At 41.9% G+C, this 14,119-nt stretch overlaps 2 protein-coding genes across 2 annotated transcripts; both read left to right on the forward strand.

The window, feature by feature from the left end:
* Window positions 1-7,185: 7,185 nt before the first annotated feature.
* On the forward strand, window positions 7,186-9,120 carry LOC140931820 (uncharacterized). Its single transcript, XM_073381546.1, has one exon. The coding sequence runs from the start codon at window positions 7,186-7,188 to the stop codon at window positions 9,118-9,120; it is 1,935 nt and encodes a 644-aa protein (XP_073237647.1).
* Window positions 9,121-12,839: 3,719 nt separating this feature from the next.
* Window positions 12,840-13,904, forward strand: LOC140931821 (uncharacterized). The gene is made up of 2 exons (XM_073381547.1): window positions 12,840-12,976; window positions 13,256-13,904. Exons 1-2 carry the CDS (start codon window positions 12,840-12,842, stop codon window positions 13,902-13,904), a joined length of 786 nt encoding a protein of 261 aa, XP_073237648.1.
* The last annotated feature ends 215 nt before the right edge of the window (window positions 13,905-14,119 follow it).

Consider the following 14,119-nt stretch of genomic DNA (forward strand, 5'->3'; position numbering starts at 1 on the left):
TAAGACTTGACTTTCTCGCTAAACCTTGTCCCGCCTCCTCTTAACTTCTGCAGGCGCCCATCCGCTAGCCTCGAATTTGCAGACACCACTAGGAGATTTTGGAAGTTTCTCGGTTGGCAGCAATTTTTACCGTCTGACCCCGACACTCTGCAACTTTTCACCGGCACAAGTCTGTTTTCCCTTATGCTCTGGATATCGGCATTCTGTGCGGCCAGTTGGATTACCCAGTCCTTCCCTAGGGTCGCACGATGTATCGGACATACAAACATTTTTTCACCTTGTTCGGCAGTTTTACCAAAATACCCAGCCCGCTGCAAAGTAAGTTTGCTCTCTGTAATATTTTCTTTCGTTAAGTGACATTGCCTCAATTGAGCCATAATAACGCTCACCTGTTACACTGACTAAGAGGCACCAACTTGCTTGCTCCAAATCCGCTTTCATTGCGTGACAACAATCCTAATTAGCATATGACCATGAAGAAAACCCAAAAGGAAATTGAGCTGAATTCAGTCTTTATTAAAGAGCCTTTTAGTTGCTGAGACTCCAAACTCAAAAAGGGCTTCGTTTGAGCAGAAGTGAATTGTATTCTTTACGATTTTGAAAATTGCTGAAATCGACAACCCGCTGTAAAGGAGCTTTTAAATTTGCATAATATACGAGTAGATGAAGAATTCCTACATGTATTTTATGACATTTTATGCCGGTTTACAGGCCTAAGATGGCTTATAAAACAACAAATGTGCATTATTTGACGAAGCATACCAAGATTCTGCCTCGTGGGAAAAATATCAGCCTTATCGTATGAGTTTAAGTGTAGGCGACAAACGTGCAATTTTAGGTTAATATTGACAAAAGGAGCTCTCAAAAACGCTTGTTCGCGTCCGACGCAGGATGATACCCGCACCTTTGACTTTATTTTCTAACAGCATAAGGTAAGGTCTTTGCTGTGAAGTGCATTTTGCCTGTGATTTTTGTACCGCTTTGGAGATTTTAGCTTTTACTTTGGAGGAATTTGTCAAGGGAGCAAAAAAACCGCAAAGTGGCTCGTCTTTGATCTTATTTATTTAATTTCTTTTGCGTCCAATTATCCAAGATTCCGTCATAGGACAAGTCAAATGCAGCTAAATCCATTGCATTATGTAGAATTTCGCGATATTTATCTGTTACGAAGAAGCGCGGCTTTTAAAATTGCTGAATTTTGGCCATCGAATAAGGTTGAAAAAGCGCTCTTAGACAGGAAAGAAGTTTTGTGCTGTAGCGAAGCACAGAAAAGGATTTTGAAAAAAATTAGTTCGATTTTAATCATTCCTCATTAAGTCCTTTTCATCCTTTTGGCTTCTCTGCTCTGTAAACCATTCCAGTATTCTTTGATTGAGCTCCGGATACTTCGGCGTAAAGCATCCCATCGTCTTCCCTTTCGCTGACAATTTAATCTCGCCATTAAAAAGGTTCGCTTGATCTTTCCTCCAGCGACAGACCATGGACTCACTGATGCCATTTCTCTCGCGATTTCAGAGTTATTTTCAACAGCTTCTGCTTCGGTGACTATTTTAATTTTAAGCGCGAGGTTGTATGACGTGCGACGAGCCTTGGGAATGATGACAACTTGACTTAAATAAACGATTGTGAACACGAGATTGTTTGATAGACGCTACGGATGTCTAGGTACTGGTGATGCCGCTTAACAACACAGTTAGTTTTAAATTCATTTTTTGGATCACATTAATTCATCTTAGTTATGATTCATTGCTTTTCAATTGAATAGTTAGTTATAGGTAATAGTTATTAATTCGCATGTGTTTTCTAAGAGGGACGCTTTTTTGCATAATAAATCACCATTGCATCTCTTGTATATGCGCGTGTTATCGTCTAAGCCTCATTTATGACAATCAAGCAAGCGGCAATAGTGAAGTAATTGATGAATTGTAATTTTAAGCAGTTGCGCGCGCCTTCTTGCACGCGCTTGAGAGTGAGCATACACGTTTGCTTGTTTGAATGTAACAACGTATTGTAACAGTTTTAGCCAAACTGAAGAGGTTTGAATAAACGAAACTTGTCGTAAGGCTAAAATAAAGACTAGTGCGTGAAAGACTATTCGTAAAACTCCGTACAATAGTTATGAGGATTATTTCCAAGTCTTTCGAGGTTTCAGCAAGAAAAGTTACACAGAAAATCTAATTCGCAGCAATGATATTGATCTTTATGCACTCTATTATGTCTACATGCCAGGGATCAATACTGCTTTAACACAATTTGTGGACACTTTTAATAACCATGGACTTTCTAGTGAACATGGCCTTACTCCTCATCAGCTATGGATTTCTGGAATTCTGCAGCATCATTCTGAAGACTATTTAGTTATAAATTTGGCTGTAGAAAGAAAACTTTGAGTGATTTTCTTGCTTTGAGGAGTTCATCTTTCAAAAAAAAAAAAAAACACCGGGAGGCCGGCTGAAAGTAAAACAAAATAAACTTAAGCTTAAGCTTGAAGCTTTAAGACTCAGGATTTTGAGAGACACTTTAATACTTGTCTTCGTGAATGAAAATTGTTGTCTCAGTAAATGTTTTACCGAATTATATTTCTTTTATTGATTGTTAGAAGTCTCTCTTGCAATTTTAATCGCTTGTCCGTGGTGTTTGTTTTCATCGTTCGTGAACATCGCTTGCAGGAGTACTTAGAAATGTCGCGCGTATCAAATGCTTTATAAGATTACACATCGTTATAACTGGAACCAGTAAATAACAAAAAATAATGATAACAAATTCGTTATTATGTTGAAGCGTATCTCCATTAAAGGTCATTCAAACACTCGACCACACTGACAGCTCGCTCTAAAAATGAGAACCAGCTAGCCATATGGGTGATTTTGGAAATTTTTTGAACAGTTTCGCTAAAAGCCCACGATTGATCGTCTTGAGCATTGAAAAATTGTGAAATGCCGTATTCTGTCCGAGGTCTGTATGATAAAAAGTACTGTTTCACCTCAGATGTGATGTATAAAAAGTATAAAAGGTTGGTTTACACACCCTCAGATTTGTTGGCAAGAATTTGTAAAGTAAACCTGTTGAACGCAAAAAAAAGGGCGGCCTGATTTGTTTTCCAAGAATTTATTTTCGAGGCCTAATCTACTGTGATCAAGAGCCATTATGGCTCTTGAAGGTGATAGAAGATGTTTGCTATTTTTTGGGTGTAAATACATGTATATTTAGGCTATCAACTCGATGTAAGTTGTTTCACTCTAAAATAACTTATCCTTTCCCTGAAAAGTCACATGAATGTGCCCTTAAGTTAACTGATTTGTGGATTACAAGTTTATTGTTTGATTTAAAATATAAATTTATTAATGGGAGCTTCGCTTTTAGCCCTGGCTAAATCTATATATTATCAAGTTTCTTGATTGCAGAAATTATTTTTATTATTTATTAATACTTATTCTATTATTTTAATATTATTTTGTTGCACATGGATGTTTACTGCTGATCAATCTGATAAAGTTGGAATTTTATGCCTAAATAAAGCCATTCATACAGATACATTTATAATGCACGATTATAAAAAACTTCAACTCTCTTTTTTTTTTAAAGAAAAGGAATACGACATAACCTGTAGCCGGTCGCTTGGTGCTGTTACTGACAGTCTGGAAATGCCTGCTGTAGTAATAGTAACTGAAGCACTTGAATGAAAATCTGCAAGATATTATTTATGTTTATCTTAATCACAGGCAAATACATAGCCTTTAACTTTATATTCTCAACATAGTTTAAATAGTTATCATACTGCTAGACACCATTGCGAGTCCTGCAAACTGACGTCTATACTGACATTACCAAAAGTTTCGATTTACAGAATTTTCAATTGATACATTTTTGTAAAAAAATTGTAAGCGCCAGAAATGTTTTCTGTTACCTTTATAGTATTTTTATGTTCGCCGTGTTCTTAGTTATTTTCGTGTTCGCGCCTTTAGTGCTGTTGTTTGGTTAATTAGTTTTTCATTGTCCTCGTAGCTTTGTCCTTCGTGTTAGGATTTTTCTGCATATCGTATATTTAGCTTTTATTGTAATTTTTTCGCATCAGTTCTTCGTTTAGCTGCGCTTGGTCCGGTTTACAGTTTAATGTTTGGGTTTTGCTCGTCCTAGTTTTTCGTCCTTATCTCGCTATCGTCTTGTAAGTATCTCGTTTGTTTCATTCGCATTTCTAGATTGCCTTATTGCTTTCGTTCAGTTTGTAGGTTGTTTTATCTTGACTTTGTATTTGTTTAATTGTTATTTTTCAGTACCGCTGTATTTCGCTATACTTCGCTGTACTTCGTTATACTTCACATCGGTTCACTTGTTTTCCTGCACCAGTTGTCGAAGTTCTAGAATAAAGTTTGTGTGTTAAAAACTATAGCGCGTAAAGGCTGGGACTATATTCGTAAAGACGAAAGTTGTTGGACTTTGGACGATGTCTCATGTGGTTCAGGAAGCCAATTTGTCGTGTTCCGCCGGGAAAAATGGTCAAAGTGTTCGTCGTTCAAGTACCCGTTCGCGGAAGCCTAATTCTTCACTGGATCAAGAAGCAGTTACAATGGAAAGAATCCGAGAACTTAGAAAGAGAAGAGGCGGAGTTCTTTCTGCCTTGACGGCCAAGCGTAAAGAAATTGACAGCTTATTAACGGATGAGAACAATCTTGAAGCAGTCAAGGTGAAACTGACAGAGATTACTTCCCTTTTTCAAAGATTTACAGATGCACACGAGGAGTATAATGCTGCCCTAATCGATGAGAGCCAAAGACAGGAATCAGTAGTTTACTTCACTGATATTGAGTCGAGTTTGAATTTCTTCTGTCAAACGGTTAACGACTGGTTGTGTGTAACGGAGATCCGGATTCATGACCTTGATGTTACTCCCGATGACAGTGTCTCACAGACATCGCTCCTATTAAGGAACAGGAAACGATCCGGATGTGGTTCGGCGTACAGCCGATCTTCTCGAGCTAGTTCCATTTCTGTAGCAAGGGCAAAAGAAGCTGCGAGAATTGCTGAGCTTCAAGCCGAAGTGAACGCCCTAAAGCAGCGTCAGCTCATTAACAAATCTGAATTACGGCTCAAAAAGGAAGAACTTGATCTCAAGTTTAAAAGGGATCAATTAAAACTTGAAACGGAATTTAAGAAAGCAGTGGCCAGGGAAAGCGCGTATGCGAAAGCTGATTCAGAAAGGAACACGCGTGTCGCGTCTTCCTCGCTCACCTCTCGCGTTCCTCGCGTGGATCTGCGCGGGGCGGCCATTTCTGATGGTTTTTCTGGAGATTTAAAGCAGGAATCATCTCCGGTCTTCCATGGTGCCAATTTCAGACCTAAAGAACACAAGACTAAACACAAGGTTCCAAGTCAGTCCAGTTCAGACTCTGATGAGCAGTCTGGCCTTAGTGACCAAGCCTTTCACATCCTCGAACAGCAGAATCGTGTCATGGAGGAGTTTGTGAATCAGCAGCAGAAAAACACGCTACCCCGAAGACAGGTGCCTATCTTTGACGGGAATCCACTCAGCTACTGCACCTTTATGCGTGCCTTTGAGACTGTAATCGAGAGTAACGAGAGTGATAGCGGTGGGAGACTGTACTATCTTGAGCAGCATACGAGTGGAAGAGCGCGGGAGATTGTGCGGAGTTGTATGTACCTAAACCCAGGAGAAGGCTACTCTAAGGCGAAGAAGCTGTTGGAGTCTAGATTTGGAGGAGGCCCCTACGCTAGTAAGGTGGAGTTCGGTTGGGTAATCAATGGCCCAACAGGAAGAAAGCCAAGATATGTCCCTTCTGCTTGTTACCTCACCAAGTCTATTGACGTCCATCCTATGTGCGTGGCGTGTGCTGACTTTACGGATGCGTGTTTAAATGACGGCCAAGGAATGTCTCGTGAAGATCTGAAGTTCATGAACATTGTGGAAGACTCTGTTATGCGGTGTGAGGATGGCCATTACCAAGTTCGTTTGCCCTTTCGTAATCCAAGTTTGACGTTGCCTGCTAATAAATGCCAAGCCGAGCGCAGAGCCCTCTCCCTGAGACGTAAATTCCTTAAGGATGCCAGATTTCAGGAAGACTACGTTGCATCTCTCGAGAGCGTAATCCAAGAAGGTTTCGCTGAAAAGGTTCCCTCTGAAGATCTGTGTAGAGCTGACGGAAAGGTCTGGTATATTCCACACCATGGGGTGTACCACAGCAAGAAACCTGAGAAGATAAGGGTCGTCTTTGATCGTTCCGCTCAGTTACAAGGGATGTCTTTGAATAGCGAATTGCTGCAGGGTCCTGATTTGACCAACAACCTGGTTGGAATACTGCTTCGTTTCCGACAAGACCCAGTGGCTGTAATGGGAGATGTACAATCTACGTTTCACCAAGTGCGTGTTCCTGTGGAGGATCGTGACTTTCTGCGGTTTCTCTGGTGGCCCGGTGGTAATCTCGCTAAGGGTTTGGAAGAGTCCCGAATGACCGTGCATCTTTTCGGTGCAGTTTCGTCGTCTAGTTGTGTCAATTTTGCCATGCGTCGAAATGCTGAAGATCACCAGCACGAGTTTTCGCCTGAAGTCATTTCTACTGTTCTGAAGAATTTCTATGTCGACGACTGCTTGAAATCTCTACCTTCCAGTCATGAAGCAATTAAGCACGTTTGTGATCTGCGCAACCTGATGAATAAAGGAGGCTTTAACTTGACGAAATGGGTCAGCAACGATCGCCTGGTATTAGAGTCCATACCTGTCGAAGATAGAGCGAAAGGAACTAAAGAGCTTGACCTAACCTGCGATGTGCTCCCAGTAGAGAGGGCCTTGGGTGTGTCATGGTTCGTAGAGGCTGACCAGATGGCTTTAAGGTGTTCATTAAAGATAGGCCATGTACTAGGCGTGGCATACTTTCAGCGGTCAGTTCGTTATATGATCCTCTGGGTATGGCAGCTCCTTTCATTCTTCCTGCAAAGCTTCTCCTACAGGATTTGTGCAGACGGGGTTTGGGGTGGGACGACGAGGTCCCAGATCTTCACTTGAACCGCTGGCGAGCGTGGGTAGACAACCTACCGAAGATTTCCCGAATTGCCATTGAAAGGTGCGTCAAACCTGTCGAATCCTCGGATATCACTTCATGTCAGATCCATCATTTCTGCGACGCCTCTCAGGTGGCCTATGGCGCCGTATCGTATCTTCGCTTAGTCGACATGCAAGGTCGGATATTCTGTTCATTCCTCATCGGGAAGTCCCGCCTGGCTCCCTTGAAGGTAACTACCATCCCCAGATTGGAATTGACGGCTGCAACCGTATCAGTTCGGCTGAACAAGATTTTGACAAAGGAGTTGCAGATACCCATCGATAAAGTGACCTTTTGGACAGATAGCATGACCGTCCTACGATACATCGCGAATGAGTCGAAGCGTTTCCATACCTATGTTGTAAACCGCGTTGCCTTCATCAGAGAGGAATCCAGCCCGTCCCAAAGGAGATACATCGACAGCAAATCCAATCCCGCTGATGAAGCCTCGCGGGGCGTTACGGCAGACGTGTTTGTTCAAAATGGCCGTTGGTTAAAGGGGCCGGTCTTCCTTTTAACAACCGAGTCTGAGTGGGCGGACCATGTCCAAGAACGCGCAGAGCTGACCGAGAATGACCCGGAGATCAAGAAAGAGCCAAAATCATTCGCTGTATCCGTCAGTGAAGTTTACGCAAGCGTTGTTCGTATCGTGAAACGTTTTAGTTCCTGGATGAATTTACTTAAGTTTATTGCAATGTGTCTTCGCTGCCAGAGAAGATTTCGATTAAGAAAGAGAGAGCCTGGCCCGAATGGTCACAGAAATGTTGGTCCCCTCAGCCTGGAGCCAATGTCTTGTCAAGACTTAGACTTTGCAGAAAGAGAACTAATTATGTTTGACCAGAGGAATGCATTTCATGAGGAAATTGAAACCATCAAGAAAGGAGGCTGTGTAAAGAAGTCAAGCTGCCTTGCAAAATTAAGTCCAGTCCTAATTGGTGGTGTACTTCGCTTTGGCGGACAACTTAGCAGAGCTCCTTTACCTGACGAATCAAGGCATCAGATAATTATCTCCAAGGATTCTCCACTTGGTGTACTGCTTATCAGGTTCTTTCACGAGAAAAGTGGTCACTCTGGGAGAGAATACGTGCTAGCCCTCTTGCGTGAGCGATTTTGGTTGATTCGAGCCAACACAACGGCAAGAAGCGTGCTGTCGTCCTGTTTCCAGTGTAAACGTCGCCATGGCCCCGCTGGAGAACAGAAAATGGCTGACTTACCTTGTTCCAGGGTCACTCCAGATCAACCCCCTTTTACATGTGTTGGAATTGATTACTTTGGTCCTTTCCTTGTCCGCCAGAAGAGAAGCTTGGTAAAGAGATATGGAGCTATTTTCACATGTTTGGCTTTGAGAGCAGTCCATCTGGAGATTTCCCACACATTGGACACGGATTCCTTTATCTTAGCTCTTAGAAGATTTATTGCCCGCAGAGGCCAGGTTAAAGAGATTCGTTCAGACAATGGTACGAATTTCACGGGAGCTGAAAAGGAACTTTGCGTTATGATCTCAAGTTGGAATCAGGCCACGATTCACGACACCCTTCTACAGAAAGGTATCAAATGGGTCTTCAATCCTCCAGCGGCTTCCCACCACGGTGGAGTCTGGGAAAGACTTATCAGATCCACTCGCAAGATTCTTGAAGCCTTGACCAAGGAGCAAGTCCTGGACGACGAGTGTCTTCAAACCTTATTGTGTGAAGCTGAGAGTATCATTAATGGAAGGCCGCTGACCAAGGTCTCCGACGATCCTAACGATTTGGAGCCTCTTACGCCGAATCACCTCCTACTACTTCGCCAAAACGAATCTCTACCACCAGGGCTGTTTGAAAAGAACACTTATTCCAGGAGAAGATGGCGTCAAGTGCAGTATTTGGCAAATGTGTTCTGGGGTCGCTGGAAACGAGAATATCTTCCTTTGTTGCAGGAGCGCCAGAAATGGTTTCGACCGAGAAGAAACTTCACTCGGTTGGAGACACGGTTATCGTTGATGAATCGACGTCCAGGAACGTGTGGCCGATTGGTCGAATCACACAAGTGTTCCCAGATAGAGATGGTTTCGTGCGTCGCGTAAGAGTCAAAACCAAGACCTCTACCTTGGAGCGACCCATTACGAAGTTATGTTTGCTGGAATCAATTGAACATTGAAAGTGTCTTGTTTTGCCGGATTTGTTCAAGAGACTTTGCGTGACTTTCACTGAGCTTACGTGATGTTCTATCAAGTTTGAACAATGAAGCCTGTTGAGGCACTTAGGCCTTCGTGACACTATTTTTCGCTTAGGAGTTTGGCGTTAAAGAAGATTATTGTTTTCGATAGTTAATTTTTTGTGCTAGTTCCTGGCTCCTTTTTCTGTAATATTAGGAAAATACAAGCGATTTGTATTTAGGGGCCGGAATGTAAGCGCCAGAAATGTTTTCCGTTACCTTTATAGTATTTTTATGTTCGCCGTGTTCTTAGTTATTTTCGTGTTCCCGCCTTTAGTGCTGTTGTTTGGTTAATTAGTTTTTCATTGTCCGCGTAGCTTTGTCCTTCATGTTAGGATTTTTCTGCATATCGTATATTTAGCTTTTATTGTAATTTTTTCGCGTCAGTTCTTCGTTTAGCTGCGCTTGGTCCGGTTTACAGTTTAATGTTTGGGTTTTGCTCATCCTAGTTTTTCGTCCTTATCTCGCTATCGTCTTGTAAGTATGTCGTTTGTTTCATTCGCATTTCTAGATTGCCTTATTGCTTTCGTTCAGTTTGTAGGTTGTTTTATCTTGACTTTGTATTTGTTTAATTGTTATTTTTCAGTACCGCTGTATTTCACTATACTTCGCTGTACTTCGTTATACTTCACATCGGTTCACTTGTTTTCCTGCACCAGTTGTCGAAGTTCTAGAATAAAGTTTGTGTGTTAAAAACTATAGCGCGTAAAGGCTGCGACTATAAAAATTAACAAACCTCCTTTGCTTCTGGTATTTTTCACAATTATCTTATTAACTACTCACTTATCTCGAGAAAGAATTTCAATTTCAATTTCACTTAATGGTATGCTTCCCATTACAGAAACGCGCCCATTCGAAAACGTCGATCGTGAAAATGCAAATAAGTGAAAATTGACGTTAATTTAGTGTCAATCAAGAAATCCCCTGGGTATATCCCTTTCCTGGTTATTGTTCCTGCTCAGACATCCGCAACATTTGCCTATTCTTCGATAAAGAATAGAACTTCACGCGACTAACAATAGCTCAGTCTGTTTAAAAACTGTCTTAATTTACTCCGAATTAGCACGTGACTTTTTGCTGTTAAACGCTTCAAAATTGAAAAATCCTCGATGATTGTTGTTGATTTTGCCGTAAATAATTCAATGCACTGACTTAAAATGAATTTCTACCTTTTACAAACTTCTTGGTGTTCGAATCGATCGATGAATTATGAGCACAACCGATGCGTTAATAGTTTGTTTACATTTTGTCACGGGTTTTGGATAATATTATAAACCTTAAAATTTACGGGCAAATTCAACGAAAATTTATTTATTTATTTATAACAACTTTATTTGTAATAATCAATACAAAAAGGCTGCCATCAGGAGGAACTGAATCCTCATGTAAGATGACCCCCTAAAAATATCTACAAAGCTATTAAGAAAATATAAGTCAGATAAAAACTATTATAATGTAAGGGGAAATGTAAAAGATATCACTAAAATATATCTATTAATAATGGAGTTATTCAAAATTATCTAATTATCAAATTAAATATACAATCGCAACAATTTTATGTTCATCACTTACTAGTTTACTGTGCTGGAGATGATGTTGCTTGTTGGAGTACTTGCAACATTTCCATGTCTACCCTCTGAGCTAACAACAGTGCTGGCTGATGCTGGATTAATTAGTCTGCTTCTAGTACTAATGGTACTTGTTGCAACAGTGGTGGTTGGAGTTGCCACCATGCTAGTTAAACCAGCATCAGCACCAAATGTGTCAGGTGCAGAGGCAACACGGCCACTTGATGTCCCTGTGATTATTTCAGAGGTATGAGAGGAGGTTGAAATGGCTAGTGGAGACCTACTGGTACTACCCTGGTCAGTTCTGGTCCCCGTGCTTGTTTCAGAGGTATGACTGGTTAGAGATCTAGACCCCCCTGTGATTGAATGGTAATCTCTTGTTGCGGTGGAGGTTGAAACAGTGCTACAACCACCCACAATCAAGGTCTCCGTGCTTGTTGCAGAAGTACAAGTGGAGGTTGAAACAGCTGGTGGAGACCACACCCTGTTGCTCCGGTCCCTTCCCATCCCTGTATCAGTTGCAGAGGTACGAGTGGAGGTTGATAAAGGTGGTGGAGATCTCGCCCTGCTGCTCTGGTCCCTTCCCATCCCTGTATCAGTTGCAGAGGTATGAGTGGAGGTTGATACAGGTGATGGAGACCTTGCCCTGCTGCTCCGGTCCCTTCCCGTCCCTGTATCAGTTGCAGAGGTATGAGTGGAGGTTGATACAGGTGGTGGAGATCTCTCCCTGTTGATCCAGTCCCTTCCCGTCCCTGTATCAGTGGCAGAGGTATGAGTGGAGGTTGATACAGGTGATGGAGACCTCGCCCTGTTACTCCGATCCCTTCCCGTCCCTGTATCAGTTGCAGAGGTACGAGTGGAGGTTGAGACAGGTGGTGGAGACCTCACCCTGTTACTCCAATCCCTTCCCGTCCCTGTATCCGTTGCAGAGGTACGAGTGGAGGTTGAAACAGCTGATGAAGGCCTCACTGTGCTGTTCCGGTCCCTTCTCATCCCCGCAGTAGTTGCAGAGGTATGAGTGGACGTCGAAACAGCTGGTGAAGACCTCACCCTGCTGTTCTGGTCCCTTCCTGTCCCTATGGCATTCACTGAAGCGTGTATGGGAGCTGTCACCATACCCCTTGCCACTAATGAGGTTCCACCTGATCGTGAAGGGGCCCTGGTGCCCAAAACCGATGTTGTTGTTGTCACTGTATGGATGGAAGTTGAAATAGCTAGTGGGGACCTTACACTTCTTGTAGCAGTGGCAGTTGCTGAAGTGCGAGTTGAAGCTGTCATCAAACCTCTTGCTACTAATGAACTGTCTTTAAATGTACCACTGGATCTTGAAGAAAGGATGGCACCCAAAGTCACATTCCTTGCACTTGGCCCTACACTGGATCCAGATCCAGTTATGTGGGGGAGTATACCTGGTATAGGAACAGGTATCCTGGATTGCCTTGAAGGAAAGGCACCCAAGCCAGTAATGGAAAGGCAGCTGCTTCTTGTACTTGTGCTGGTTGTGTTGCTGGAAGTAAAATGTGCCCGAGATACACTTCCTGAGGTTCTGCTATTTACTCTCGACTGAGTGCGATGAGATGGACTCTGAAGGACATCGTAACTGTCAGCAGTATCAAACAGTCAATTATTGACTTGCCACTGGAAAGATACAGTCCACAACAGATTAATAGTCAATAAATTATAGAATTATTAAGTTTAATTAGTCGCTATAATACAAGTAAATGTGTTTGCTATTGAATTGGTGTTGTGCATGCATATAGTTTGCAACTGCATCATTTACTGGTATTAAAATGTGTAAAACTAGACGTAATTACCAGTTCTTGAAGCAACCTCGTTCCCAGGGTTCTCTCCTACCCACCCCCATGGAGCGAGAGAGCGAGAGAGAGACCCTGGAAAACGCTGGTCACGTGTCTCCCTGGAGAAAAAAAAACCAGGAAGGGTCCCTGTTTCTGAAAGTTTTGTCGCCACAAATTTTTTTCAACATCAATACGAGGCAGACTTTTCTCGTTCGAGATCTGCCATGTTTTATAGCTGCCTTCAGTCCGCGATCGTCAATAGCAGCTACTGGAATATCAATATTAAACCAAAACAAGTAAAGTGTCTGGAGGCAGTTTTCAATGCACTGATTAACATCAATAATTGGATGAAAGCCCCAAGGTATTATTAAATTTTTGAAGTATGAAAAACATCATTTGTTTCCTTCAGGTCTACTTGACCATCATGAACTTTCTTCAACTTCACCTTTCTTCTACTCTTTTTCCAAGGCATTTAAAATATTAACAAAAAAATATTGTTTTAACACATATTTACAAGCATTTACTCTAAAGATACATAAAATAATGTAATGTGTTGAAGTTCAGAATTAGGTGAATCCTAATGTATCTGACTTAAGCAGAAAGGACAAAAGTTTACAATATCCTTTATTTTGCTTTTCAGGGGAGATGACTTTCGCAAGGATTATGCCAATCTGGCGATGCTGTGTGCCACTTTTCCCACTGTACCTGTGGTCGCACTCACCGCTACAGCAAGTAAAAGAGATTTGAAAGCAATAAAGGAATCTCTTAATTTAAAGAATCCTGTAGAGGTCATAGGGAATCCAAATCGGCCAAATATTTTCTACAAGAAATTATTTCGTAAAGGGGAGGATGTGGACTTCTTTGAAGAAATTTTGAAGCCAATTGCTCTTGGTCTCAAAGAGAAAACAGTAGGTTATCCCATCACCATCTTTTACTTGCCCTCAGGGTGGTGTGGATTTTCATTTAAATTTTTTGAAATGCTGCTTGGTGATGACCAGTATCACTCACTCCAAAGCCCTGGTAATGCGATTGCAAGTGTGCCTAAAATTCCAGAGAACAGGCTTTTTGCACAGTACCATGCCCCGCAAACAACAGCTATGAAGGAGCTGATTTTAAAGGAACTTTCATCTCCAACATCAACCATTAGGGTTGTGTTTGCTACAGTTGCATTGGGTATGGGTGTAGACATCCCATCAATCAGAAACATCATTTATGTAGGACCACCACGGACTATAAGGGAATATTTTCAGGAAACAAGACGTGCAGGCCGTGATGGAAAACAATCTTAGGCAGTGCTCTATTACAACAACAGAGACATTGCAAAAAATCGAGAAGGTATGAGCAATGACATTCGCCAATTTTGTCGCCTAGAGGACTCTTGTCTACGAAAATTTCCTTTGAATTGTCTTGATGCTTCAAGTGAAGCATGTATTGGTCATCTATGTTGCAGCTACTGTGAATCTGTATGTGATTGTGATGATTGTCTTATCCATTGTCTCAATCA

Source organism: Porites lutea, chromosome 3 (genome assembly GCF_958299795.1).
Source record: "Porites lutea chromosome 3, jaPorLute2.1, whole genome shotgun sequence".
NCBI lineage: Eukaryota > Metazoa > Cnidaria > Anthozoa > Scleractinia > Poritidae > Porites > Porites lutea.